This window comes from Mesoplodon mirus (assembly GCF_964341445.2).
Source record: "Mesoplodon mirus genome assembly, chromosome: 2".
NCBI classification, from domain to species: Eukaryota; Metazoa; Chordata; class Mammalia; order Artiodactyla; family Ziphiidae; genus Mesoplodon; species Mesoplodon mirus.
In genome coordinates, this window is record NC_138977.1 from 61,693,845 (window position 1) to 61,721,538 (window position 27,694).

At 39.1% G+C, this 27,694-nt stretch overlaps 2 protein-coding genes across 6 annotated transcripts in view; one reads left to right on the forward strand and one right to left on the reverse strand.

Moving 5' to 3' along the window:
• On the reverse strand, positions 1 to 24,331 carry AP3M1 (adaptor related protein complex 3 subunit mu 1). 2 transcript variants are annotated; one of them, XM_082639726.1, is made up of 10 exons: positions 24,115 to 24,331; positions 23,517 to 23,656; positions 13,139 to 13,414; positions 12,263 to 12,434; positions 8,441 to 8,578; positions 6,310 to 6,395; positions 5,495 to 5,628; positions 4,391 to 4,598; positions 2,546 to 2,690; positions 1 to 2,074 (listed from the first exon to the last, which is right to left on the reverse strand). In XM_082639726.1, exons 1-10 carry the CDS (start codon positions 24,119 to 24,121, stop codon positions 1,974 to 1,976), a joined length of 1,407 nt encoding a protein of 468 aa, XP_082495852.1. In that variant the 5' UTR covers positions 24,122 to 24,331; the 3' UTR covers positions 1 to 1,973. The 2 variants fall into 2 exon arrangements, with proteins under 2 accessions (XP_082495852.1, XP_082495853.1); XM_082639727.1 differs by lacking the exons at positions 23,517 to 23,656; positions 24,115 to 24,331 and adding an exon at positions 23,042 to 23,486.
• ADK (adenosine kinase) overlaps positions 24,010 to 27,694 on the forward strand; it is a 510,898-nt gene continuing 507,213 nt past the window's right edge. For 2 of the 4 annotated variants that reach the window (XM_082639748.1, XM_082639752.1), the window contains exon 1: positions 24,010 to 24,103. In XM_082639748.1, coding sequence (XP_082495874.1) covers positions 24,039 to 24,103 — 65 coding nt within the window. In that variant the 5' untranslated portion in view covers positions 24,010 to 24,038. Of the gene's footprint in view, positions 24,104 to 24,412; positions 24,683 to 27,694 lie in introns of those variants that run through there. The other 2 variants (XM_082639750.1, XM_082639751.1) reach the window with 2 other exon arrangements.

Sequence of the window (27,694 nt, forward strand, 5' to 3'; positions counted from 1 at the left end):
TTGTTGCTTTCATCTTTTTATTGACAGTGTAGCCAGAGCTAAAGAAAGGACTTACTGGATTCAATCAAATTAATAAATACAATAATTTAATTGTAAAAGGAAACAGTCTACTTGGAAGTTTTAGCAGAAATTGCTAGAAGCAAGGGACTCTTGGCATACACTCTGCTTGTATATGAGAAGATAGTACAGAAAGAAACTTAGTCCATATGTGGATGACTGAGATTAGGGATTCTGCAGAAAGAAAAGCAAATGTATTGATTGCTCTTCTGAGGCATGAACTTTGAAGAGGAAGACATTAAAATGAAAAGCAATTGAACTGGGTAACCAATCTTAGGCAAAGGGAATAAGTTATTTGGCAACATCTTAATTTTAGCTGCCAAGCTGATATTGGTTACCCTAGAAATTACTAAGTTGCAAAAAGTAACCTTTCCTATTAGATGGAAGGCAGGCTGGGTGCCCTAGTCAGGCAAAGGTAAGAATGCTGCTGTACAGTGGGCTCCCTGTACCAGCACCAACCACTAGCCCTGACAGCACAATGGGATGAGTGTAAGGGCTACGGTTAGCAAGATAAGGGTAAGGGATAAGTTGATAATGAAAAGAATGGAGTCACAAAGAAAACTAATAGCAAGAACAAGCACTTACATCTTAACTTTCTCCATTCTTCATGTCTAATGAAGCAAAATAACTGGGCAAGGACTTCTAAGTCAATCAAGTTAAATGATAACAACTGTGGACTGACTTGCCGACCATGAAGATCAATACAGGTTTATCCATGTTACTGAGGATTTTGTTTCTGCCTCATTATAATGTACTTTGTCAGTACAGTAGAGACATTTAAGTACTCCAGTGAGAGTTACAACAATAGTTTCAGGAAGGAATCTATCGACTATAGCCTTGGGAAGCACACAATATGAAAAGGGAGTTCCCCTGAAGACAAGGAGTATAGGCAAGTTGAAACCCTTAAGAACAACAACAGAGATAAAAGATTAAAAAAAAAAGATTGACAACAGTGAGGCAGGCACATTTTCTTCCTTTAGCTGAACTAGGGCATGAGGTCTTTAGGCTAACTGGTTTTAAGTGGTGTTGGATAAGCTTTATAAAATATGAAGATGGCAAAGGTTCACTTAAGTTTCTCTTTTACTACATTAATTTGCTTAAAATCTCAAATGCTTGTGCTTGCAATAACTTCCTAAAAGCAGAAGTAGTGTTCCCTTTTATTACCTTAAAGCATTCACCCCTTTGATACAAATCATTTTTACTGTGCTAACAGCTGAACCAAGTGGCACAAAACTGAGATGGTACTTACTGCAGCAAGGTCCCTATAAATCAAAATCTGAGCTTTACATAAAAATCTTATTTATAAAAAATACAATACCAAGTATAGTGAGAATGGAGCATGGAGCAGCAGTGCTCCCTGCCAGGGCCATGTGGAGTGGCTTTTGCTACAGTGCTTGCTTAATGGCATAAGTGAAAAGCTGAATAAGGCAAACACTTGAAGAGGCAGTTTTCTGTAAACTTCTTGGGGTGGGAGGAATTTTTCCTGTGTTGGGACAGAAGATGTGGGATGGCTAAGATCAAGTGTGACATTTGGCTGCACTTGATACATCTCATTACAGACTAAGAGAGCTCCTGCTGAGACCAGCTCACTTGTTTTAGGAGAGAGGTTATCACTGTAGACTTTTGCCTTGACTGTTAAAATATGCAGCCTCTAGCTGGTGTCTCCCTATGGAGGAAATCACCTCTAAAATCTTCCTAAGTGACAAGATACAAATAAGCTAAGTCACTCAGAAGTTTCCTTAGCTTAAAGCTCCTTAAGAACCCTACACTGATTACTAAGCAACTTTGTTAGCGGTGTGTGGCTCGACACAAATGCTTTAACTAGAATATGTATTCCCATCCAATTGGTACCTAATGGTAATAAACTGTAATGACACTTGGAAAACAAACATATCTTGAGGAATTCTGGCCTCTTCTCATGTCCTCACTTGGAACTTTCCAGCTTTCGTGACGTATTTGACTCCTTTAAATGGCTTGTATTTCTCCCCATACATGTCCAAGCGGTTTACTTTTAAGCCTGTGTCAAAAAGAATAGGTAAGGAAAGGAATAAATTACTATCCTGGTCACACCAACCAATACAATATTTGCTTAGCAAATAGAGTTTACTACACAGTAAATCTGACATTAACCAGTGTGCTTGTCACCATTTGGAAGCAATGTTCCTTCTACCATTCACAGATTATAGCACTATGGAAGTATGGTTTTAGTTCAGATTCCCATGTGGGCAAGCAGTGTCTTTTAAGGATAATTCTACTTTCTGTGAGTATGAATGACTCCTTTCTTTGTGCTTGAATGAGGGTAGGGGTGAAGGGAAGCTGTGTGAAATAAGGTGCTCTCCAAAATCAGTGTACCCATAGCACAGAGTGAAAGGCATACTGGAGCTGTTGCTCTTTGTAGAAACGGAATGTCAGTTACCCTTCTAAGATCCTAGTAGCTGACCTCAGCAAAACTCAATTACCCTTAAACACAAGTCAAATTTCTCCTTACCTGAAATGGCAAGCTGCTGGATCTTGAACTGTATGTTGAGGCTTGGATTCTCTTCTGGCTTGGGTGCTCCAGATTGTAAATTTACCAGTCCTTTAAGACTGGGGGGCTTTTGTGGAGTGATTTTTCCCACATCCCACGTTAGTACCTTAAAAAGACATAAAAAACAAAAACATTCTGAACTATTTATTAAAGACATATGTTCAAAGACAAGGTGCAAAGACACCATAAACTTCTGTACAAAATAAAGCACAGTGTCTTGGAAACAGACCTGGGATTTCCACTGAGTTGTTTTTGTTTTTTTTTTTTGCGGTACGCAGGCCTCTCACTGTTGTGGCCTCTCCCGTTGCGGAGCACAGGCTCCAGACGTGCAGGCTCAGCGGCCATGGCTCACGGGCCCAGCCGCTCCGCGGCATGTGGGATCTTCCTAGACCGGGGCACGAACCTGTGTCCCCTGCATCGGCAGGTGGACTCTAACCACTGTGCCACCAGGGAAGCCCTCCACTGAGTGTTATCACTAATTAGTTCTGTGACTCTGAATGGAGAGTGAGGGTAGAGAATCAATGTTTGTTAAGCATCTACTTTTGGATATAGCACTGTGCTTAGCACTATTCATATGCTGTCTCAAAGACACCTGTAATGTAAATTTTGTCTTCTTTTAACACACGAGGGAACTAAAGCTCTGAGGTCAAATGACTTGCTCAAGGTCACATGGCTAGTTAGAGGCAAGGCTGGGATTTGAACCTACAGCTCTCTGGTATCAAATGTTCTTTCCACTATACCACCTTTACTGTTTATCTCTGGGCCTAAGTTTATTTTTCCGTAAAATAAGAAGATGGGCCTAAATTGGTGTTTTTAAACTTTTAGTGATGGAACCCTTTGTTCAAATGAAATCTTTAGTGAGGAAGCTCAGTAACAGATGAGAAAGTGAAGCTATTATGTTTGAAGCTGGGGTGAAGGGCCTGGGATCTGGAGCTCCCCCTTCACTTCTCAGCCCTGTGTGGTCTCTGGGGAGATTCTTCAAATCCTCAGGATTGGATTAGATGATCTTTAACATTCAATGATTTTACTAAAACAAACAAACAAACAAAAAAAACCCTTTTCATTTACCAGGTAGCTCAATGACTCTACTGAGGAAATGAATCATTTTTTACCCAAGCAGGAGGCAGAGAGAAAAATCATCTTTTACAATTTCTCTGAAATCCTTCTGCTAGAGGCAATATATATGTAGGGTGAGAAGGCAGCTTTCCTAGCCAACATCCTCTGTGGAAGAGTATGAAACCATGCTTTTAAATTAGAAAGGAAGAGAAAGGTCTTAATCAATTTCTACAGAAAATTTAACAATAGATTATAATATCTATTAACAATTAATAGATCATTATATCCACATAATGCTTTTCTCTTTTTAAAAAGTTTTTTACCAAATAGCCTTAGGTTCGAATCCCAACCTTGCCTCTAACTAGCTGTGTGACCTTGAGCAAGTCACTTGACCTCAGAGCTTTAGTTTCCTTGTTTGTTAAAGGAAGACAAAATTTATATCACAGGCTTCTATGAGACATCTTCCTCACTGAAGAGTGAGTGAATCTCTGGATTATCACTGGATAAGTAAAGGCAGACTCTGAAGGAAGAAAGAATGAGTCTCACTTTTCTGTTTGTCGACTCAGCAGCAGATGCAGGATTCCCTCTTCAGGCAGTGGCGGAAGCACAGCACAGTATGCATTCCGGGTTTGTTAGGAACTTTCATTTTAACCAAGACATTAGACCCTTCCCTCTGTCCCCCCACACCCCCAAAGCACAAAATAAAGATTGCAGAGACACTTGCTCACTCTTGATTTTAGGTGGCTGTACCTTGGTAACTGGATCAAATGTATAGCTGCCTTGTGTTGGTGTCAGGTTCATATTCAACACAACCTTTGGCATGTGAACTGTCACTGTGATTCCTTCAATAGTTTTCCCCATATTTTGCTTTGGTCCAATTGTAATATCAAATCTACCACAAGAACTGTTCTCCTTAAAACTGATGCTATGTTTCACATATACTGGTATTGCCACTAGACTAAAAAGAGAAAGAAAGACACAACCACAAAAACATACAATTAATAGTGTGAGTTCCAGAGGTGGCCTGAAAACCTCAGTCCAGAGTATCCTGTACCCCCAGAACTGCAGATTGAGTATGTGTACGAGGGAAGGTTGAGTATAGCACAATGTTCTGGAACCACTCTGCTAGGAATTATACAATTTCTGAGCAGTAAGTATACAAATCAAGATATAAATCTTGATAGATTATACTATAATCTATACTAATTATAGTATAAACAATTGGGGCAAATAGCCCTAGTTTAAAGAAATGAATTAAGATCCCATAGAAAGATAATTTAAAATTATACAAACTAAATAAATCAGTTTTTATGTGGTAAGGGCCAAGAAACAAGTCCTCTGCTTTTAAGTCCTGTTCTGATGTTACCCAAAATACTTTCTGATATTTTCAAGGGACAAACCAGCTACAACCCACAATGCTAAATCATTTAAATCATTCATTTAAACTTCAGTGCAGAGAAGAGTAACTTCAAGCCAGTTAGTTGAAGAATGTCCTGGAGAGCTACATGTAAGTCTGTCTCCTTCTATCAGCCATGACGTCCACAGACCACAGTAAAATTATGGTATGGGTTTATGGTTTCGCCCAGGTTATGCATGGTCCAAAATGTTTGCTCTCAGGTATATATTTTTACTATAGTCTAATATACTACTACTCTGTACTCTTAAGATTCAAAGTATACTGATTATGTTAGACACACATTTTCACCAGTTCTTCCTGGGTCTCCTGGTGAGCAATGGCTAAAGGGAGCAATGATGAATTCAAGTACCCAACTTGTCAGAATGAAACAGGGAAAAGTGAGTTCTATGCAGTACACTGATATATGACAGGAGATTCTGATTGATGCATCAACATACTTTTGTGAGCTGACACGATATGATATGAGTCGGAAGTTTCCATCTGGAGGAATAAATGACAAAACTCTTTCAGATTCCCAACGCTTGAACCGGATGCAGGGGTGGAAGCTGACATCATCTAGAAGCCTCGGGTTCTGCCAGGGAAACGGAAGACAACCATATTTATAAAGTATAATGAATATTGCAACTCTAATTCAGATATTATGAGAAAATAATATGCTTCGTCAAGATAGAGCAGTCATGTAAGAGTTTGTTATGATCACATCAACACAACTTTACAGTTTCACAATGCTTTAAAGTCTGCAAATATTTTATATACATTATTTTATTTGAATTTCAATAACTCTATGAGGTAGAAAATGCGAGTGGTATCATTTCCATTTCATAGATGAAAAAACTGAGGTTCAAAGAGCTCAGGGTCAGGACAAGTTACAGGCACAGATAGCATCAGAGCTCAGTTCTCTTTATGGTTCTTAGTAGTGTATCATCTGTATCTAAAATGATGCAAAAGATCAATGCCCTTTCATATCAACAAAGCATGTAATAATTCAGGAAAAGCAGCACTGCACATTTGCAGACGCCAGCCAGCCATTTAAGCTACTTCTAGCATACTCAAAGGCAAAGACCCCTCCTCAGCCTTTCCATAAAGGCAATGCTCATCATGTAAGCTACTGTCTTTGGAAGCTGTGTTAGGAATGTTTCTTAGATAATCCTTTGCAGTCTAAAACAAACATGTCTCAGTATTTATCATTTCATTTAGTACTTCACATGTATTAGGCTTGCAAGGAGCTACAAAACAGGAGAACAAAACTTACCATGAAAGAAAGGGAAAGGTCAGGCATTCCAGATAGCTTAATGCAAGCATCAATTACCCCCTGAATTTCTGCAAAGACTGTAGATCCTAAAGAAAGAAATAAAGGTGATAACATCACTGGAATCTGCATCTTTACTAGAGCTATCACTGTATCTGAAGTAATGGAGATATCTCCTGGGTGTCAACATACTGAAGTTTTGCACATCTATTAAAAGGTTAGTGGACAGAGGACCCATTACACTAGTTCAGATAGCTTCTCACTGAGTGCCATGGCCTGTACCTATCTCTGGTTAGAATATGAGAATTCTAAGGAAAATCAAACCTGTCCCTATCTTTATAGCGTCAACCTTGTAAGACTGCTGGATGTGAAGTTAAAATATTTTTTTCCAGTGATTTTTAAAATTAAAAAAATTTTTATTCAATTTTTAAAGGTTACTTTTCATTTACAGTTATTATAAAACATTGGCTATATTCCCTGTGTTGTACAATACATTCTTGAGCTTCTCTTACACCCAATAGTTTGTATCTCCCATTCTCCCACCCCACCCCACAATGGTAACTACTAATTTGTTCTCTATATCTGTGAGTCTGCTTCTTTTTTGTTAAATGCAATAGTTTGTTGTATTTTTTTAGATTCCACATATAATTGATATCATACAGTATTTGTCTTGCTTTATCTGGCTTATTTCACTTAGCATAATGACCTCCAAGTCCATCTGTATTGCTGCAAATAGCAAAATTTCTTTTTTATGGTTGAGTAGTATTCCACTGTGTATACATCTTCTTTATCCATTTATCTGTTAATGAACACTTAGGTTGCTTCCCTATCTTGGCAATTGTAAATAATGCTATGAACACTGGGGTGCATGTATCTTTTCAAATTAGTGTTTTTGTTTTCAAAATTAAAATATTTTAATGACCTTTTTTTTTTTTTTAGATTCCATATATATGTGTTAGCATATGGTATTTGTTTTTCTCTTTCTGACTTACTTCCTCTGTATGACAGACTCTAGGTCCATCCACCTCACTATAAATAGTTCAATTTCATTCCTTTTATGGATGAGTAATATTCCATTGTATATATGTGCCACATCTTCTTTATCCATTCATCTGTCGATGGACACTTAGGTTGCTTCCATGTCCTGGCTATTGTAATAGAGCTGCAATGAACATTGTGGTACATGACTCTTTTTGAATTATGGTTTTCTCAGGGTATATGCCCAGTAGTGGGATTGCTGGGTCGTATGGTAGTTGTATTTTTAGTTTTTTAAGGAACCTCCATACTGTTCTCCATAGTGGCTGTATCAATTTACATTCCCACCAACAGTGTATGAGGGTTCCCTTTTCTCCACACCCTCTCCAGCATTTATTGTTTGTAATGGCTCCTACTTCTTAAAAGTTAACAGCTAGCTTAGTCCATTTCATTAGAAACTTGGCTAATTTTATTTAAAATATTTTAACAATAAATCAAAGTTAAAATATTTTAAATAAAATTAGCTAAGCTTCTAATGAAATGGACTAAGATAGCTGTTAACTTTTAAGAAATAGGAGTCATTATTCTTTAATAGTACAGCTATTATTCCATACAATGGGATTTTATAATAAAAAGGGCACTCACTGTAGAGACAGTGTCTATAATTCACAGTAACTCATATTCACACACCAACTAGCTGTGTGACCTTGAACAGATTACTTAACTCTTCTAAGCCTCAGCTTCCCCATGTATAAAATGTGAGGGTTGGACTAGATGTTTTTAATAAAACGTTATGATTCTAATACAGTACTGTTCTTTAGTCTGGGGTCTTTACTAGGAGGACTGCACATAAAGTGGTAGCAAAAAGTATGGTGCATAGTAGATATACAACAAATATTAAACTGAATAAATGGCAAGATGGAAATGAATATAGGGTAATAACTGGCTTAAAGTAAGGTGGCATGAGATATGATTTACAAAGGTTTGGCATTTCTCAACTAGAGGTTATGAAAATAATATGTAACCTCTGGACAAAATAAACATTTGAAAACGAATGCTTTTCCACTGAAATACATACTGCCAAGGGATTTCGGTTTTCTATTCAGCTTATGTCAGCTGAACTGTTTTTTCCCTGATAAGATAATATGCACACAATTACCTGATTTATCTATAATTGCATCTATTTCTTCAACGACATCAAAATAGGCTTCATTGTTTGTGTACTTTACCCCTGCTCGGCGCCATGGGATGTTGGACAGCTGCCCAGTGGGGAGTGTGTCCCCAACATTACTACTGCCTAGAAACCGGAAAAACACAAAGCAAAGCTAACACATAAGATGCTCATCAGAAAAGCTCTTAACAGAAAAAAAACTCAAGTACTTTAGCTGCTTCTTTAGTGTTTGGGTTTTTCTCCACTGAAGTTGTGGATAGTTTACAGAACTGTCAGAGGCATATCCATACCAATGTGATCAAATTTCTAGAAGACAGAAATAGGCCATGTGGTCCTGTGTCTATCTGCCAAACCAGGTTAAATTCATTTACTTATCTTTTGCTTCCTGTGTGTTAACAGTAACCTAACCTAATTCCAGTGGCTCAACAACAGAATCTCATCCTGCTACCACTGATGAAGAAAGAGGCTGGTTGTTTCAAAACCCTCTGCTGATAAAATGTCTGCACTGAGAATACAGAGTGATAAGTAGGCCATTTGGTATGCAGCTTAAATTATACATGAGATGCTGCCAAGCAGAGTTAACTGGCTGAAGAACATACTCTGGCCGTTTCCCATTTTAAGGTCAGCACACCCATATGGCACACCCACATGCAATATGGCTAATGTTCAAAATCTGGCTAATTTCCTGGTAAACTGACATATGTCTGAAAATAAGTCTGGTTGCCCAAAACATACACCCTTGAGCTGTGACATATTTAACATTCTGGTTAATTTACTTTTCCAACTCAAAAGTAGTACATGCTTAACAATAACAACAACATGTGAGAAGTTCAGAAAAGTAGCTAAAAAAAAATCTATCTTCCTATCACCAAAATACAACTACCATTAACATTTTGGTATATTTCTCTAGACATTTCCCTCAAAATAGGTTGCATTTATTATTTTTTTCTATTTTGATAATTTTGCTTTTTTCAGATTTCACTTTAAAATATACAATTGGCCCTTGGGACTTCCCTGGTGGTGCAGTAGTTAAGAATCCGCCTGCCAATGCAGGGGATGCGGGTTCGATCCCTGTTCTGGGAAGATCCCACATGCCTCGGAGCAACTAAGCCCGTGCACCACAACTACTGAAGCCCGCATGTCACAACTAATGAAGCCTGTGTGCCTACAGCCCGTGCTCCACAACAAGAGAAGCCACCACAATGAGAGCCTGCTCGCCGCAACTACAGAAAGCCCACACGCAGCAACGAAGACCCAACGCAGCCCAAATAAATAAATAAATAAATAAAAATTTATTAAAAATAGTAAATAAAAATACACACTTGACCCTTGAACAACGCAGGGTTTAGGGGTGCTGATCCCTGTGCAGTTGAAAATCCATGTATAATTTTACAGTTGGTGTTCTGTACACATGGTTCTGCATCAACAGATTCAACCAACTGTGGCTTGTGTAGTACTATAATATGTATTTATTGAAAAAAATCTGACTTTAGGTGGACTTGGGCAATTCAAACCTGTGTTCGATTGTAGTTGCAGTCAAAGTACACATACAACTTTGTAGTGTAATTATGGTTGGTGTTCCTGTCTCCAACCCTGTTGCCTTCCAGAATTTTCTAAAAACACTGCTTTAATCTTCCTGTTCAAAAACTTTAAATGTTTCCCCACTGGCTTTATGATTAAAGCTAAATATTTAGACTAGCATTCCAGGACTTCCTCAACTTAACTTTTTAATTTTATCTCACTACTCAACTGAAAAACAGCTCTGCTTCTGTTAAACAGGTTAATACAATTCAAGATTTTTCACTGTGTGTTTTTTCTCATACAGTTCCATCTATGAAGAATGTTCTTATTTCTCCCTCTCTTCCTAAATTCTATTGAGTCTCCAGGACCCTGTCCTAGGGCCACCCAGTACAGTTCAGGAGAGATCACTTTATCCACTGAACCACTCTCTTGATCTTTATAATGTATTGCCTTAACAATCCATGTTATGGCACTTCCCTGGTGGTCCAGTGGTTAAGACTCAGTGCTCCCAGTTCAGGGGGCCCGAGCTCGATCCCTGGTCAGGGAACTAGATCCTGCATGCATGCAGCAACTAAGAAGCCCACATGCAGCAACTAAGAAGCCCGCATGCTGCAACTAAGATCCCACATGCTGCAACTAAAGACCCCGTGTACTGCAACTAAGATGTGGAGCAGCTAAATAAATAAATATTTTAAAAAATAAATTTTAAAAAATTTTATATTTCACTAATTTTTTTCTGACTATAAAATACATGTTCATTTTGGAAATCAGAAAGTATAATGCAAAAATAAAGATAATATGTAGTTCCTTAGCTGGAGATGGTATTATAAACTTTAGAACATTTTTTGTGGGAATATTTAGGTATAATTAAGAGTGACTTTTTATGGTTGTGTGCTTTTTTTTTTTTTTCAGTACACGGGCCTCTCACTGTTGTGGCCTCTCCCGTTGCAGAGCACAGGCTCCGGACGCGCAGGCTCAGCGGCCATGGCTCACGGGCCCAGCCGCTCTGCGGCATGTGGGATCTTCCTGGACCGGGGCACGAACCCGTGTCCCCTGCATCGGCAGGCGGACTCTCAACCACTGCGCCACCAGGGAAGCCCTTTTTTTTCTTTCTGGCCACGCTGCACAGCTTGTGCAATCTTAGTTCCCTGACCAGGGACTGAACCTGGGCTCCAGCAGTGAAAGCAAGAAGTCCTAACCACTGGACTGCCAGGGAACTCCCTTTTTTTTTTTTTTCCATTTAACATTACACCATGTGTACCCTCCAGTGTCACTACACCATCTATAAAGTATGGAATTGCTTTTCAAAATCTTATACTGTTATTTATGTGTTTTAATTTTTTTTTCCAGTTTCTCATCCAGAGTTTATGTTTTAGGAGTAAAGACACCCCATCTTACCTTTCCTTAAATTTCTCCTGACACTCAGTCTTGCCCAGAGGATGAATAAAGGAATGATCACTTTCTTATAGGCCTCTCTTACCCCATTTTTTAGGTTAGTGCACTTGCAAAGGGGTTTGCAATGGTGGACAGTACAGCTGAAGTGGCATATAACATTTCACAGAAATCTTTCTCTTAGAAGACTTTGATACTTTCAAAAGTATATCATCCTCTGGATGTACCTAATTTCTAGCTATACTCAAGAATTAAACCAAAATTAGAAGTTTGTAACACAAATACAAGGCCCACATGCATGAAATCTCACAAATAGACTAATTTTCACTTTTTAATACACTTCTACATGTACAAAATAAAGACTTGGAGGAGATGGCATGTACTCTGTGGTGCAGTCTTAAATATTCTATACTCTAGTAATTGTGGGGTATGCAGCACGAGGCCAGTTTTATAATGCTATTTTTTAATTTTATTTTTTTCCCAGCTTTACTGAGATATAATTGACATATAACATTGTATTAGTTTAAGGTATACAACATAATGATTTATGTATATATTACAAAATGATTACCACAACAGTTAACAGCCATCACTACATTGGCTTCTTTATGATTAACTGGGATAATTTATTCAGTCTTACTAGTTAGTGTTAAACAATAGTAATAATATTTTTGTAGTCTTGTAGCAAAATAACAGAAGAGTAATAACCAAAATTTCTGTATCATTTAAGATATAGTCTCTTTTCATGAAAATAAATATATATCCATTTTAACATTATCACTAACTATAATTCTGGCCAAAATGGACTACCTTAATAATCTGCCAGATCATAAGCAAAAATGAATTGTTTATGAAGTTTTAATGGCTCAGTTCCTAACAGAGTGTGTTTCACCTTACCTGTAATAGAGTTGACGACAGAACGCAGAATTGTTGGTGGTTTAATCAATTCTTTCAAAATGTTAGATTCAGTAGCCAGTGGAAATCCATTGTCTAACATTTCTTCCAAGAGCTCATATACTATGACCACATTATCCTTAATTGCAGCCTCCGAACACTCACCAAAGTAGTCCTAACAAAATGTACATAACATTGCACAATGGAAGACATGAAGACAGGCTTGCTAAATACTTTTTGTTCTAAAGGGTAAGCTTACAGTAGCGTAATTCATTGTTTTAAGATGTTGAAAATATGTAAAACAGAGGGGAAAAAACCTCCATAGATCTATATACTATTTCTCAATATTTCCTTAATATTTTAAAATTGAATTGAATTCCTATTACATATTATGCCAGAAAGTACACTGAAATGTTAAAACAGAATGTGAACTATAAACTTCATTTTCCCTGATTAGGTACTCCAAAAAACAAAGATCAGTTAAAAATTATTGGTATATTCAGCAAGACAAGAAAAAAATAAAGTGTAAGTATTGGAAGATTTCATAACCAGTAAAAATCGTGGCACCATTCAGAGAACTGTATGTGGAGGGCACTATTATTTCCTGATGACATTAATTTATAATACATACAAAAAAATACAGCTTCCATGACCATGAGATTGTTTTGCTCCTCTAAAACAGTAACTGGAGCACCATGTGTACTACTCTACTGTATGCCCTACTAAAAAGGTTTATGTTTATGAACTTATGCTTAGTTGAAAAGAAGAAGGAGAGAGAGACAGAGAAACAGACAGACTACACATCAAAAACTGGGTATTTAAAGAATAAAATCATAATATAATATAATTCAAATTCAAAATATCTGATGAATAACCAACCTGAAAAGTATCAGCAACTCGATGTAGGAACTCAATTACAAAGAGAGGTGGCACTTCAGTCTGTATGACAGAGACAAAGAAGAGCTTATCCCGATAGATACTGATGAGGTAGTGGTGAGGTGTTGAAATAACAGGTGGTACATTTTCAACATCAGCTGCTTTCTCTTGAGCTTCAAAGAAATAATCACAGACAGACTGGCTCACAACACTCTTCCAGTGCTTCTCTAGAAATATGTCACCGGAACAGTTGATGAGAAATAGACTGTGGATCATTTTCTGGGGGAGGAAAAATGTTTAAATTTAGCATATATCAAAAAAGTATCCTTGTATTATCTGGACACCAAAACCAGACAAAGGCAATACAAGAAACTACAGACCAATATCAGTTAAGACTATAGGTATAAAAATCCTCAACAAAATACTAGCAAATTGAATCCAGCAACATATAAAAAAGATTATAACCCTGACAAAGTGGGATTTATTCAAGAATGCAAGGTTGGTTCAACATATGAAAATCAATCAACACAATATACAATATTCATAAAATAAAAGACAAAAAATATAATCATTTCAAAAGGCACAGAAAAACCATTTGACAAAATCCAACAACCTTTTGTAATTAAAAACATTTAAACTAGGAATTGAAAGAAACTTCCTCAACCTGATAAAGAGCATCTATGAAAATCCCATAGCTAGGGACTTCCCTGGTGGAGCAGTGGTTAAGAATCCTCCTGCCACTGCAGGGGACATGTGTTCGAGCCGTGGTCCGGGAAGATCCCACATGCTGCGGAGCAACTAAGCCTGTGTACCACAACTACTGAGCCTGCGCTCTAGAGCCCATGCGCCCAAACTACTGACCCCGTGTGCCACAACTCCTGAGCCTGCGCTCTAGAACCCATGCTCCACAACAAGAGAAGCCACCCCAATGAGAAGCTCGCGCTCCGCAACGAAGAATAGCCCCCGCTCTCCGCAACTAGAGAAAGCCCGCACACAGCAATGAAGACCCAACGCAGCCAAAAGTAAATAAATAAATAAATAAATAAATTTAAAAAGAAAATCCCATAGTTAACATTTAATACTTAAGGACCAAAAGCTTTCCACTTTTGGTAGAAAAGAACAAACAATGAGAACAAACAAACAATGATGTCCATTTTCACCACTTCTATTCAACGTGGTATTGGAGGTTCTAGCCAGGGCAATTAAGAAAGAAAATGAAACAGAAGGCTTCCAAATTGGAAAGGAAGAAGCAAAACAATCTCTATTTCCAGATGATATTATCTTGTATGTAGAAAATTCTAAGGATTACACATACACATGCACACACTAATTACTAGAGCAATAAATGAGTTAAGCAAGGTTGCAGAATATAAAATTAATATAAAATATCAATTGTATTTCTACACATTAGCAATGAATAATCTGAAAATGAAATTGAGAAAGCAATTCAAAAGCATCAAAAAGATCAAAATATTTAGGATTAAATTTAACAAAAGAAGTGTAAGACCTATACATTGAATATTATAGAACATCACTGAAAGAAATTTAAAAGACCTAAAAAAATGGGAAGACCTTTCATGCTTACGGATTGGAAGACTTAATACTGTTAAGATGACATGACTCCCCCAACTGATCTACAGATTCAATGCAATCCCTATTAGTATACCAGCTGCCTTTTTTTAATGGAAACTGAGAGGCTGATCCTGAAATTCATATGGAGATGAAAGAGACCCAGAATAGCCAAAACAATCTTGAAAAAGAAGAACAAATTTGGAGGACTCACACTTCCTGATTTCAAAACTTGATGTAAGGTACAGTGAGGTGCTGGCACAAAGAGAGTCATACAGATCAAGGGAATAGAATTGAAGGTTCTTAAATTAACCCTTACGTATACGGTCAACTGATTTTTGACAAGAGTGCTAAGACCATTCAGTGGGGGAGAGGATAGTCTTTTCAACAAATGGTGTTGGGACAACTGGATTTCCACATGCATAATAAAGAAGTTGGACTGCTATCTCACACCATATACAAAAATTAATACAAAATGTATCAAAGACCTAAATATAAGAGCTAAAACAATAAAACTCTTCGAAAAAATATATGCATAAATCTTCATGACGCTGGATTAGAAAATGTTTTTAAGATATGACATCAAAAGCACAAGGAACAAAGGAAAAAAACAGATAACCCAGACTTACATCAGAATTAAAACCTCTGTGCTTCAAAAGGCATTATCAAGGAAGTAAAAAGACAACCTTCAGAATGAGAAAATAACTGCAAACCATTCATCTTACAAGGGACTACTATCCAGAATATATAAAGAACTCTTACAACTCAATAATAAAAAGACAAATAACCCAATAAAAAATGTGCAAAGAATTTTAAAAGACATTTCTCCAAAGAAGATATACATAAAAATGGCTGATATGCACTAGAGAAGATGCTCACTATCTTTTCAAAATATGAACTAAAATCACAATGAGATAACATTTCATATTATCTAGGCTAGATATAATCAAATCAAAAGGCAGCCGATAACAAGGGTAGGCAAGTTTGTGGAGAAACTGGAACCCTCATACGTTGCTGGTAGGAATGTAAAACAGTGCAGGTGTGCGGAAAACACTTTTGAGTTCTTCAAAAGTTAAAGACTGAGTTACCAAATGACCCAGCAATTCTACTCCTAGGTATACACCCAAGAGAACTGGAAACATATGTCCATACAAAAACTTGTATACGAATGTTCTTAGCAACATTATTTATAATAGTCAAAAAGTGGAAACAATCCAAATGTCTATCAACTGATGAAGGGATTAATCAACCAATGAATGGATAAATATCCAAAATGAAATGTTATTCAGCCATAAAAAGAAATGAAGTACCAGTACATGCTACAACAGGATGAACCTTTAAAACATTATGCTAGGGCTTCCCTGATGGCACAGTGGTTGAGAGTCTGCCTGCCGATGCAGGGGACACGGGTTCGTGCCCCGGTCCGGGAGGATCCCACATGCCGCGGAGCGGCTGGGCCCATGAGCCACGGCCACTGAGCCTGCGCTTCCGGAGCCTGTGCTCCACAATGGGAGGGGCCACAACAGTGAGAGGCCCACATACCGAAAAAAAAAAAAAAATTCTAAGTGAAAGAAACCAGATGCAAAAGATCACATATTGTATGATTCCATGTGTATGAAATGTCTAGAACTCAGGCAAATGCACAGAGACAGAAAATAGATTAGTGGTTGCCAGGGGCTGGGTAGAGGGGGAAGAATGGGGAGTTACTGGTTTTTGTATTTCTTTTTGAGGTGATAAAAATCTTCTGGAATTAGAGGGACTTCCCTGGTGGTGCAGTGGTTAAGAATCTGCCTGTCAATGCAAGGGACACGGGTTCGAGCCCTGTTCTGGGAGGATCCCACATGCTGCGGGGCAGCTAAGCCCATGAGCCACAACTACTGAGCCTGTGATCTAGGGCCCATGAGCCACAACTACTGAAGCCCATGTGCCTAGAGCCCATGTTCCGCAACGAGGAGCCACTGCAATAAGAAGCCCGTGCACTGCAACGAAAAGTCTGCGCACTGCAACGAAAAGTAGCCCCCGCTTGCTGCAACTAGAGAAAGCCCACGCGCAGCAACGAAGACTCAACGCAGCCAAAAATAAATAAATTTATAAAAAAATAAAAATAAAAAATCTTCTGGAATTAGAGATTTGTGAATATACTGAAAATTACTAAACTTCACATTTTTAGAAAACTGCAGTTTAGTAGTTTTCAGTCTAAAAAATGCTTAGTTTTAATATAATTATTTTTCCAATTAATAAAAAGTATTCTTTAATATTTTGTAACACACAAATCCACTCCCAGGTGGATTAACAGAAATGCGTACAAATGTGCACAAAAAACATGTATAAAAATATACTGTAATAGTGAAAACTATTATTATTTATTAATAGTACAATGGGAAAATAAACTAGTGTATTATTAAAGGGAAATACACAGCAATGAAAATGAATAAACTATTGCTACATGAAACAAATATGGACAAATCATACAAACACAATATTGAACAAACAAAGCCAGACACAAAAGGATACATACAGTATGATTCTATTTATATGAAGTTCTAGAACAGACAAAGCTAATCTATAGTTTGAGAAATCAAATGGTTTCTTTTAGGAAGGAGAGTGGGGGTGATGACTGAGACAGGAACAGGGTTGGTCTCCTAAGGTGCCGGTAATGTTTTATTTCTTGATCTAGATGATGGTTACAAGTTGTGTTCATTTTGTGATAATTCATTGGGCTTTATGTTATGGCTTGTATACTTTTCTGAGTGTTAGTTATGCTTCAAATAAAAATTTTACTGTCCTTGTAATATGGGAGACAGTGGACAGATATCTAATTACCTTAACTTGCTCCTTTCTTTTATATAGATAACATCAGTATCAGGTGTTTAGTGGTCCATTCATTCAAAATTACAGTAGTGAATGATAAATGTAGCCTAACGAGAAAGAATATAAAATCTATGAATATAATAATTTCTATGCATGAAGATAAATTCCAAAGAGGAAAGGAAGAGTTTCCAGAATGAATTCATTCAATTCTATTGACACAGAAAACAATGACATCAACCTGACCAGTTCTTTTTATAGGAAGTCATTTACTTAATGAAAGCAGTTGACATTTAAAGACTATTTGGTGATGATTTCCTCTTCCCATTTGGTGAATGTTCGATAGTTATTAAGTAAATAATACTAATTACTAAGATGTGCTTTAGCAAGTATTGTATTAATAAAGTATGGATGCTGTTAATATTGATAGTTTAGGGTTCCAGTTTATTAGAAAAAGAAAATGTTTCTTTGTTCAAAGGCATCTCTATTTAGCCAAGTAATCAACCTGAGTTGGCAGCAATAAACACTGATACCTCAGGCTTTGGACCTACTAAATTTTTTTGGATTAATATCTGGAACCTCCTAAATCTTTCCACTTTATCTAGTCAGATGCTTTGTTTAATAGGTTTGCTTTGTGTCAGTTTCTATTTGAGTGTTAAAATAGTGCCACTGGAATACAGAGAATCTACTGACTTTTAACCTCTGTTCTCTGATACACTTTAAAAAAACAGAACAGGAGTACCCAGCAATAAGACCTGCAACTAAATTTACATTATGATGCCTTTTGTGGAAAAAAATTTTCATCTGAAATATGAAGTATTTAAAGTGGAACACTGGAATCAACTCAATGAGACCCAGATTTGAGCACTTCAGGTGAGCCCCCTATGGAATACGGCATCCTTCACAAATAATTAATTTTCAGCTTCATTCAAAGTATTTTATTCATTAAAGATAAATGAATTAATAATATCTAAAATTGAGTACTTACTGTGGGCCAGACACTATCCTAGGCACTTTTCTTATATTATCTTATTTAATCCTCACAACTCAATGCTATAAATACTGTTCTTGTCCCCATTTTACAGATAAGACAATAAAGTCTTGGAAATGATAAGTCAATTATCTAAGATGATACAATAAGTATCAGAGCTAGGATTCAAACCCAGATCCAGTTGAATCTTGAGCTCCTGTTCTTACCTGCCTCTTAGAAACTAATTATCAGGAACACACTCTATTGCATCAGTGTCCAATACAATTTACTGCAATAATGGACATGTCCTCTATCTGTGCTGTCCGATACAGCAGCCACCAGTCACATGTGAGCACCTGAAATATGGCTAATGCAACTGAGTTACTGAAGTTTTAATTTTAATTAATTTAAATTTAAATAACTACACGGAGCTAGCTGTTATCATATTGGACTGGGCAGCAAATGTGCTGTTTGAGCTTATAATTTAAGAAGAAGAGTTGAAGGATATGCCTCTTGTTTAGTTAGAAGCCAAAATGTATTCTAATAAATTATTTAGACCAGAAATTATATTTAAGAGAGCTGACATAGGTTATCTTCTTAAACTATTTATCCTAAAGAAAATGTAGTTCACATGGATCTGTGGTACTCCATTGCCACAATATACCCTAAAAAAGCTGCTTATTCTTTTTTTTTTTTTTTGCGGTACGCGGGCCTCTCACTGTTGTGGCCTCTCCATTGCGGAGCACAGACTCCGCACGCGCAGGCTCAGCGGCCATGGCTCACGGGCCTAGCCGCTCCGCGGCACGTGGAATCTTCCTGAACCGGGGCACGAACCCGTGTCCCCTGCATCGGCAGGCGGACTCTCAACCACTGCGCCACCAGGGAAGCCCTAAAAAAAAAGCTGCTTATTCTTGAAGCAAGTGACTCTGTAGTTTCTTTATTTGAGCGGCCAGATTCCTACTCATCCTCTTAAGCTGGTGAAAAATTCTTTCCAGGAAAAGTTTCCACCAAAGTTGTTTTCACTGGCAGTAGTTCAGGTCTCAGAAGAATAGAGTAAGTTAAACTGCCATCTGGATTTATTGCTGTTGTCCTCAGTGCTGAGATGAAAGCACAGCACTTGTAGCTTTCAACAGTGCTTAGCTTCAAAACACATCTTAACCTTCTAATATAGGAAAAGAAAGCTTATTTCTTCTATCCATATTAAGACCAAGGACCTAATGCAAAAAACAAATACCACATGCAGCAGTGTAAATTTGCTTGTTTCTTTAGCTACTTATCCTTTGAGTAGCTGTAGTTATTTCTTTCATTATTTTAATAAACTTTCTGGGAAAGCTACCACCACAACTATCTTTTTGTTCCTAGTGACTTCTGAGGCAGAAAACAGAATTCTCCAAGCTTATTTTAAAGCCACTTAAACTGTGTTCAGAGGCAGTTCCATCAGAGCTTTGACTGCCGCTTAAATAGTTCATAAACCCTCTTTACTGAACGTTGAACACACTCACCCTGATGATTCACAAGCAGTGCAATTACAATAGTCAAAATATCCTTGGAAGAGAGTGTCTAAAAAAGAAAATGTATTCCTTCTGTATATAACAGAATGGAGGCATAGAAGGGCCTGTATCTAAGGTGAGAGAACGAAACCAGAAAATAATCTAGCTATTCTGATTTTTAACCAATATCTTAACCCTGTTCATTCAACAGTTTTGAATGTTTTATATATTAAGCAATGGGGATACAAGGTGAACAAAATAAGAGTCCCTGAACTCACAGCATTTAAAGTTCAGCAAAGAAGGCAAACAATTTAATACAGTAAGATGATAGGGGAAATACAGTGTGCTATAAAAATCCACAAGGCTTCAAGGTGAGAAAGAACATAAGACAAAGAAATGCAGTACAAATTTAGCAACTTCAGAAGGAGGATGGAAGTGATGAGATGAGAATGGAGAAGAAGATAAACAGAGATTGGTTCACTTTATTCTCAGTGCAATGTAAAATCATTTTTTATCGTTTTATGCAGGGGATTCATGCAACCCAATTTACAGTTTTAAGATCGCACTGTGTGAACTGGATAATTGGGCAACTGAATATTGTGACACTAGTTGAGAGATGAGTTATGTGGTGGTCTAGACTAGAGTGTTGATAATAGGGATGGAGTAAAATGAAAAGATAAGAGAAACATTTAGGGTTGAGAAAAGTTTGGGAGGTGGGGAACAGGCAGTGGAGATGAGAGGGAAAACAGGGATTCAGCCCTGGTCCTATACAATCTGACCCAATTCTGGATATATTTGACCCCAATGGATATATTCAAAAGACCATTGTATATATAGGTCTGGTGCTTCAGAGAGAAGCCAAACTGGAGATAGATTTGTGAGTACTGTAATCATGATTTTTTATTAATGCAAAATATAACTATAAGGAGACTAAAACTACAAAGAGAGAATGTGTATAGTAGAAAAGAACCTATGGAAGGAACTTCAAAATCTGAGTAGCATGTGGGTCAAGAAAGTGGACCTGGAAAAAGACTGAGAAGATGTGGCTGAAGAGGGATAAGAAAAAAAAGCGGGGGGTGGGGGGAGTTTAGTAACCAGAGTATATTAGTGTGTTTCCAGAAAAAAGGAGTGGTAAACATTTTAAATGGCACAAAGAGGTCAAGCTACAAGGAAAACTAAAAATATCTGTTATTTTACAGTGTTTCTCAACTTTCATTATTGCATCCTAAGGTGACTTTTCAGATTCCCCTTCACTCACACCCCTCCTCCATAAAATTTTAATACCACGGAATATTTCTGTACACCTCTTTTTTTTTTTTTTTTTTTTTTTTTTTTTGCTGTACGCGGGCCTCTCACTGCTGTGGCCTCTCCCGTTGCGGAGCACAGGCTCCGGACACACAGGCTCCGCGGCCATGGCTCGCGGGCCCAGCCGCTCCGCGGCATGTGGGATCTTCCGGGATCGGGGCACGAACCCGTGTCCCCTGCATCGGCAGGCGGACTCTCAACCACTGCGCCACCAGGGAAGCCCTGTACACCTCTTTATGTACCATAAATATCTGTGCTTTATACATAAAAGTATGATTTTTTTTTTTTGGCCTCAAAGGAAGCAAATTTTCGGCCTGATGAGAATGTACAATTTAACACATAGAGGCCATTTGGTGATCTTAGTAAGGGCAGTTTCAGTGGTAGCTCAGTGGCATGGTGGAAACAAGATATACTGCAGTGGGCTGAGAAATAAATAGCAAGAAGTTGGAAAAACAAAGATAAGAGTAGATGATACATTCAAGAACTATAGCTATGAAGGAGAGGAAAAGACAAGAAAATAGATGGGATTAGTTCATAAAGTTAAGGAAGAATATTTTTAAATGCTGAAGGAAAAATGTGAGTAGAAGGGGAAAGGCTGATGAATTGGAGAGAGGAAATAACTTAACCAAAAAAAAAAAAATAATAAAAGACCCTGAGAAGGTAGGAGAGGATGGCACTGGGAAACTAGGTGAAAGGATTTGCCTTCCCTAAGGAGAAGGGACACTTTTTCCTCTTTAAACAGAAGGGAAGCAGATTTGTATATTTGGTTGCAAGAAGATGATGGCTTCTATTTTCTCTGTGTAATAGGAGAGAAGGTCATTCGTTGAAAGAGAGTGAATTCCTCTTCTCTACAAATACCACTCATTATGTGTGAATTGAAATATTATTGATCTACTTAAAAATATCTAGTCTGCAGGGAACTCCAATAGTCTATTATGTTGACTGTTTAAAAACATTGCAAAATCCTAAGATTCAGTAAGAAAAGCTAACCTTATTGCCAAGAGAGCATTCCTACTAAAGGTATGTTAAGATTCAGGTAATTTTTCATTCATTTCAATCCTCCACTTTTCCTATGGTCTCAAATGAAAGTGTCCTCCGTTCTTTCTAACACTAATTTTTCCACTTGTAATTTTGATCCCATCCCCTTTCCTCTCTTCCCAGGTCTTATCTCTTGTTTCTTGAATGTTTAATCTTATACATTAGTTACTTGCTTTCTGCTCCCACACAAAACAAACAAACCCCAAACCTTTTAGGGACCTTGCCAACCATCTTTCACTTCATGCTCCAAACGAAGAAGCATTAGTCTACACTTGCAGTCTCTCCTCTCAATAACTGACTCTATTAAAGCAGTTCTCTCAAATGACCCAATGACTTCCTAATCATCAAATCCAACGACCTATTCTCAGACTTCAACTTCCTCCTTTGATCCCTGCAGCATTTCATGTCACTGATAAGTTTCCCCAAAACAAAACAAATACTTCTTACCAAATTATACGGAACTTCACCTGTCTTGGTTCTCCCCTGGAAAGTTTCTTTCTGGCTTACTTATCAGGCTTTTTTTAAAAAAATAAACTTTTCTTTCATCTCCACCTAAACTACTGTTTCAAACTCGATATATTCCAAGCTCCACAAAATTCCTCCTTCTCATGTGAGGACTCCTAGTTTTATAGAGGTAACAAGTTTTTAATCAAGCTTCAGCTTCGGGTTCAATCCAAATCCACCAAATCCACCCAAGCACATCGTTTATCACTTTTCCATACTCACTGTCACCTCCTCAGTTTACAGTCTTATCAACTCGTTTCTGAAGAACTGCAACACCGTCCTCATTGCATTACCCCAGGCTCATCCAGGCGCCACCCTCTAACAGGACGTCCGCTCAGGACAGTTAAGGATTTTGTCCTCCACAGCAGAAGCCTGGGGCTGAGGTCCAAGTCGTCGGTACTTCAGCTCTCCGTGGGTGACAAGACCGTTTTCCCGCGTCAGATCACGGTGAAGAACCCCAATGAGCCTGAACCTCTTGAGCCTGAGGGCCTGAGAACACTGGGCTGCAGGTGCACCGTTCCCTTCCGGCCCAGCTGGCAAGAAAGACCGGAAGGCCGGGAGGGAGGCGCGGCCCCGGTCCACAGCACCGGAGACGCTCCCGCACCCCAGACTGCAGTCCGGAGCCCGAGCTATTCAGCCTACGTCCCAGTTTTCGTGATGCCACCCTGTCCGCAGACCCGCAGCCCCTCACACTCACCCCGACTCCTGGGCCAGTCAGTGATTCGACGCGGGGTCCTCTCCGGACGGAGGCCGAGACAGCTGAGAAGATCGTGAGGACCCCGGAGTTGGGATGCCGGATAGATTGCCTGACTAACAGCTTCAAAGTAACCAACAGTACTGGAAAGAGTAAATGAGTGAGAAGACGTTGAATGAGGAGAAAGACGTCTTTTGAATTTTAGGATATAATCTACTAGATCATCCAGAGTCTAGATGAATGGGAGCTTTCACATCTTCTGGACTTAGGCGCTCATCCGCAGCCTAAACCAGTCAGGGTGTCCCTACAGTCGGGAGGGCGGGGTTAGGAGGAGCTGTGAACTAGCCAATGGGTGAGGCCGAGAGGTAGAGCCAAATGGCTGTGGCTGGGAGAGGCACGAACTGGGAGGAGCCGAGAGGGGCGGGGTTTCGAGGCAAGGAGGAGGGGATGCGAGAGGGGGCGGGGCCTTCGAGAGCAGAAGGGGTGGGGCGAGCTCTGGAGCTTAAGTGAGGTGGGAGCGCGAAAATGGCAGCGGCTGAGGAGGAGCCTAAGCCCAAAAAGCTGAAGGTGGAGGCGCCTCGAGCGTTGAGGTGAGCGCTACCTGACATAGGGTAGAGGGTGACTGTGCCTGCTGCTAACCAGGGACCACGTGGGGTTGCGCGACCGAGGCACCGGGTGGTATCCTCACCGCCGGCATGGGGCCAACTCACAGAACCGGTTGCTCGGGTAGCTGCCCTCCTGGCTGCGACCCTTTGCCCGGCGCCCGCCCAGTTTGGCCGAGTCGCCGCCGGCTCCGGAGACGCTCCGCCGCCCTTGGCCAATCAGAACGCCGGCCGGGGGTGCAGAGCCGTCTTTGGGCAGGCTGCGGGCGCCACGTGGGACCCCGCCCGCGCTGAGCTGGTGCGACCCGGGAGGACCGGAGCCGACCTGAGCAGAGTCACTTGCGGAGACCTCCTCTTCCCTGGGGGATGTCGAGGAGAATGCCCAGCGACAGCTCTACCCTGGGGCAAAGACAGAATTCTTGGGATTTTTCGTAAAGGTCGCGGAAGGGCGCCTTGACCTTCCTTTTCGTACGTACATCGAACCGAATGGTGTTATCTTTGGAGACCCTCTACCGGGGACCAAGACTCCCCCTCCGAGGCTTTGCGGAGGTGGCATTTGCCTGAACGGTTAGGAAAGCTTGATTTTTCTTTTTCTTTGCACTTTTGGCAGCAGTGGAGATAGTTCTGCACCTGGCATTTGTTTCACATATGATTTGATGTTGCAACTTTTACTTACAAAAAGTTATTGGTTAAAATATTACTTCCTAATAAGTATAAGGTGCAGTATGCGTATTCCTTGATGATTTTGAAATGTTCCTTGGAAGGCAAAGATTTTCGTATCTAAAAATAGACATCAAACTGGGGCTTCCCTGGTGGCGCAGTGGTTGAGAGTCCGCCTGCCGATGCAGGGGACACAGGTTCGTGCCCTGGTCCGGGAAGATCCCACATGCCGCGGAGCGGCTGGGCCCGTGAGCCATGGCCGCTGAGCCTGTGCGTCTGGAGCCTGTGCTCCGCAACGGGAGAGGCCACGGCAGTGAGAGGCCCACGTACAGCAAACAAACAAACAAACAAAAAATAAAAATAAAATACAAATAATCAAACTGATTTAAAACTGTTGGGACACTCCTGATTATACAAGGCAAATCTCATTTTTTCTAGCATTACCCTTCCTTACCTCTGAAAGAACGAATCTTTCATAATTGACAAGAAAAGATCACTTAGCGGTTTGGTGGTGTGTTAACGCTGTTTTGAACGGATGGTGACCAAATCCCTGCCAGTGCCTTTAATGTATTCCTATTACTTTCAAAGGGTCAAAGGGTTAGTGTGCCTACCTTATGTGAAGAAAATAAGCTTTTTTTTTTTTTTTAATGACTCAGGATGTTCCTTTTTCATTTTAAGCTTTCAAACTGTAGACTAAAGCAAAGGCTTTTGAATCAGACCTACCTGGGTTCAAGGCATGTGCTTTCCCTGGTTGGCCCATTATTAGAGTATTTCCTTAAAAAGTACCTTCTTCACAAAGTTTCCTCTACCAAATTGGAAGACAGCTGCAACTTTCCCCTGCTATCCTACTAAACATACAACCCTTAGATTTTCTAGTATGGTAATCTGTTTTCAAAGTGCTTTCCTAATTTACAGATGAGAAAATGGAAACCCAAATGAAACAATTAGTTAAGGAACTGAAGTTTGAACATAGAGCATCTGGGTGCATGTTCATTGTTGTTTGACTTTACTGTGCCTCCTTTTCTACAACCACCCAAGATACGCTTCTCTTCGCCTATGCAGCCTTAAAAATAACGATAAATAATAATGTTTAATGTTAATGTGTTTGTTTCAGCATTTTACCTTTTTTAACTCATTCAATCCCACAACAACCCTACAAGGTAGACACTATAATTATATACATTTTAGCAAGGAGGAAACAGGTATAGAGAGGTTAAGTAACTTGATCAAGGTCAGCTTTATTAACCTCACACAGTTTGTCCAAAAGCCCTAGTGAACTGTTCACTCAGCTTTTTTTTCTCTACTTTCCCATCTGATTTTTGTTTTGTTTTGTGGTTAGTGTACATAACTTTTTATGTTGTTGCAATATATGGGTATATGATACATAATAATTCTTAAACAGGTGTAATGTTACTTTACATGTTATTAGTGTCTATGTAAAACTTGTAAAAGTCCTTAGGCAACTAAAACTCATTTTATAAAATATGTAGTTAGTACCACCTGTAGACATGAAGTCAGGATTAGACACTTGAGTACTGGGATAAATCTCTTCATTTTGTGTGAAGACCTTTTGGGATTGGCTATTCCTACTTTCATTATATTAGTTTGGCTTTAAGAGTCTCAGTGTGGTAATGCACTGAGTGGTTAGACTGCATGCATTATCTATGATGACTTGCTTGACAGTTAAGGGGCTAGCTAACAGTTTTGGTTAACTTTTAAGAGAATGGCTTATAAAGTCTAAGCATGATTTAATGTGTAAAATCAGTTCCTAGGGAACAAATAAATTTATGATATATATTTGTAGATGTCAAGAAAAGGATTTAGGGCTTTGTGAGAATTTCAGTTAGTTTTAGGGTAGTAGTTCTCAAGCAGGGGAAGTATTGCCCCCCAAGGGACATTTGGCAATGTCTGGAGACATATTTGGCGGAGAGGGCTAATGGCACCAAGTGGGTGGAATTCAGGGATGCTGCTAAACATCCTACAATGCACAGGAAGCCCCCTAAACCAAAGAATTATCCAGACAAAAGTGACAGTAGTGTGAGGCTGGAAAAAACTCTGCTTCATGGAGAGCATCTGACAAGTCTAGCTTCCCTTTCTCAAATATCCATTATTTTTCTAGGCTTTTTAGGGTATAGCAGTTACTGAAGTTGCAAAGAAATAAGCTAGCTCTGTTATATTTTCACATTGGGTTGAGGAACATTAATTGAGTGCCATACATTATACTAGGTGCTTTATTTATGCTATCTCATTTAATCTTCCCAGCAACATGTGAAGTAGGAATAATGATCCTTGTGTTACAGATGATGTATTTAGGCCTGAAAGAAGTTGAGAAGCATTTTCGGGAACTGCTCCTTAGATGAAAATGTTCCATGATGATTACCTGTATTTAGGACCACTTAATTTTCTTTTCTCTCCTTTGGAAATATCATCCAAGTTAATTTCTTCAGTGGTCACCTCTAAGAGGATAGAGTTCCTTCCAAGGCTTGTTGAGCACATGCCAAGCCTATTCTTGTAGTCAGCCTTTCAAATGCCTGCTATTTTAGTCATGGTGCTAAAAATTAGGTACATAGAGCGAGAGAGCTAAGACCCAGGTACCATCCTCTTGGTGGAAAATGAGTAGGGTTTGGGAAAATGATAATTGAGCATACTGAAAGATGACATACTGAAAGATGATGCTAACCAGGTGTGAAGTAGGGTGTCTGGCTTATAGAAAAGTTTGTTTGGAGGTAGAAATGGCAGAGAGCTGCCTCTGTTGGGGAACTACATTTGTTTGGTCTGACTGAAGCAGAAGGTGTAGGAGGGTCCAGGCTTTGTACTGAACACTTTCACTTGTGTGATCTTTCTACCTCTGTATCTTTCAGCTCTCAGACCCTAATTTTAACTGTCTGCTGAATATCTCCTTCTGAGTGTCTTGCTGAC

Excerpts from the sequence above, each read along its gene's own strand:
- AP3M1 (XM_082639726.1), bottom strand. Across the intron at positions 5,629-6,309 it reads ACCTTTCCCTTTCTTTCATG|AACCCGAGGCTTCTAGATGA; the intron begins GTAAGTTTTGTT and ends TTTCCCTGGCAG. Across the intron at positions 2,691-4,390 it reads CATTTGATCCAGTTACCAAG|GTACTAACGTGGGATGTGGG; the intron begins GTACAGCCACCT and ends TGTCTTTTTAAG.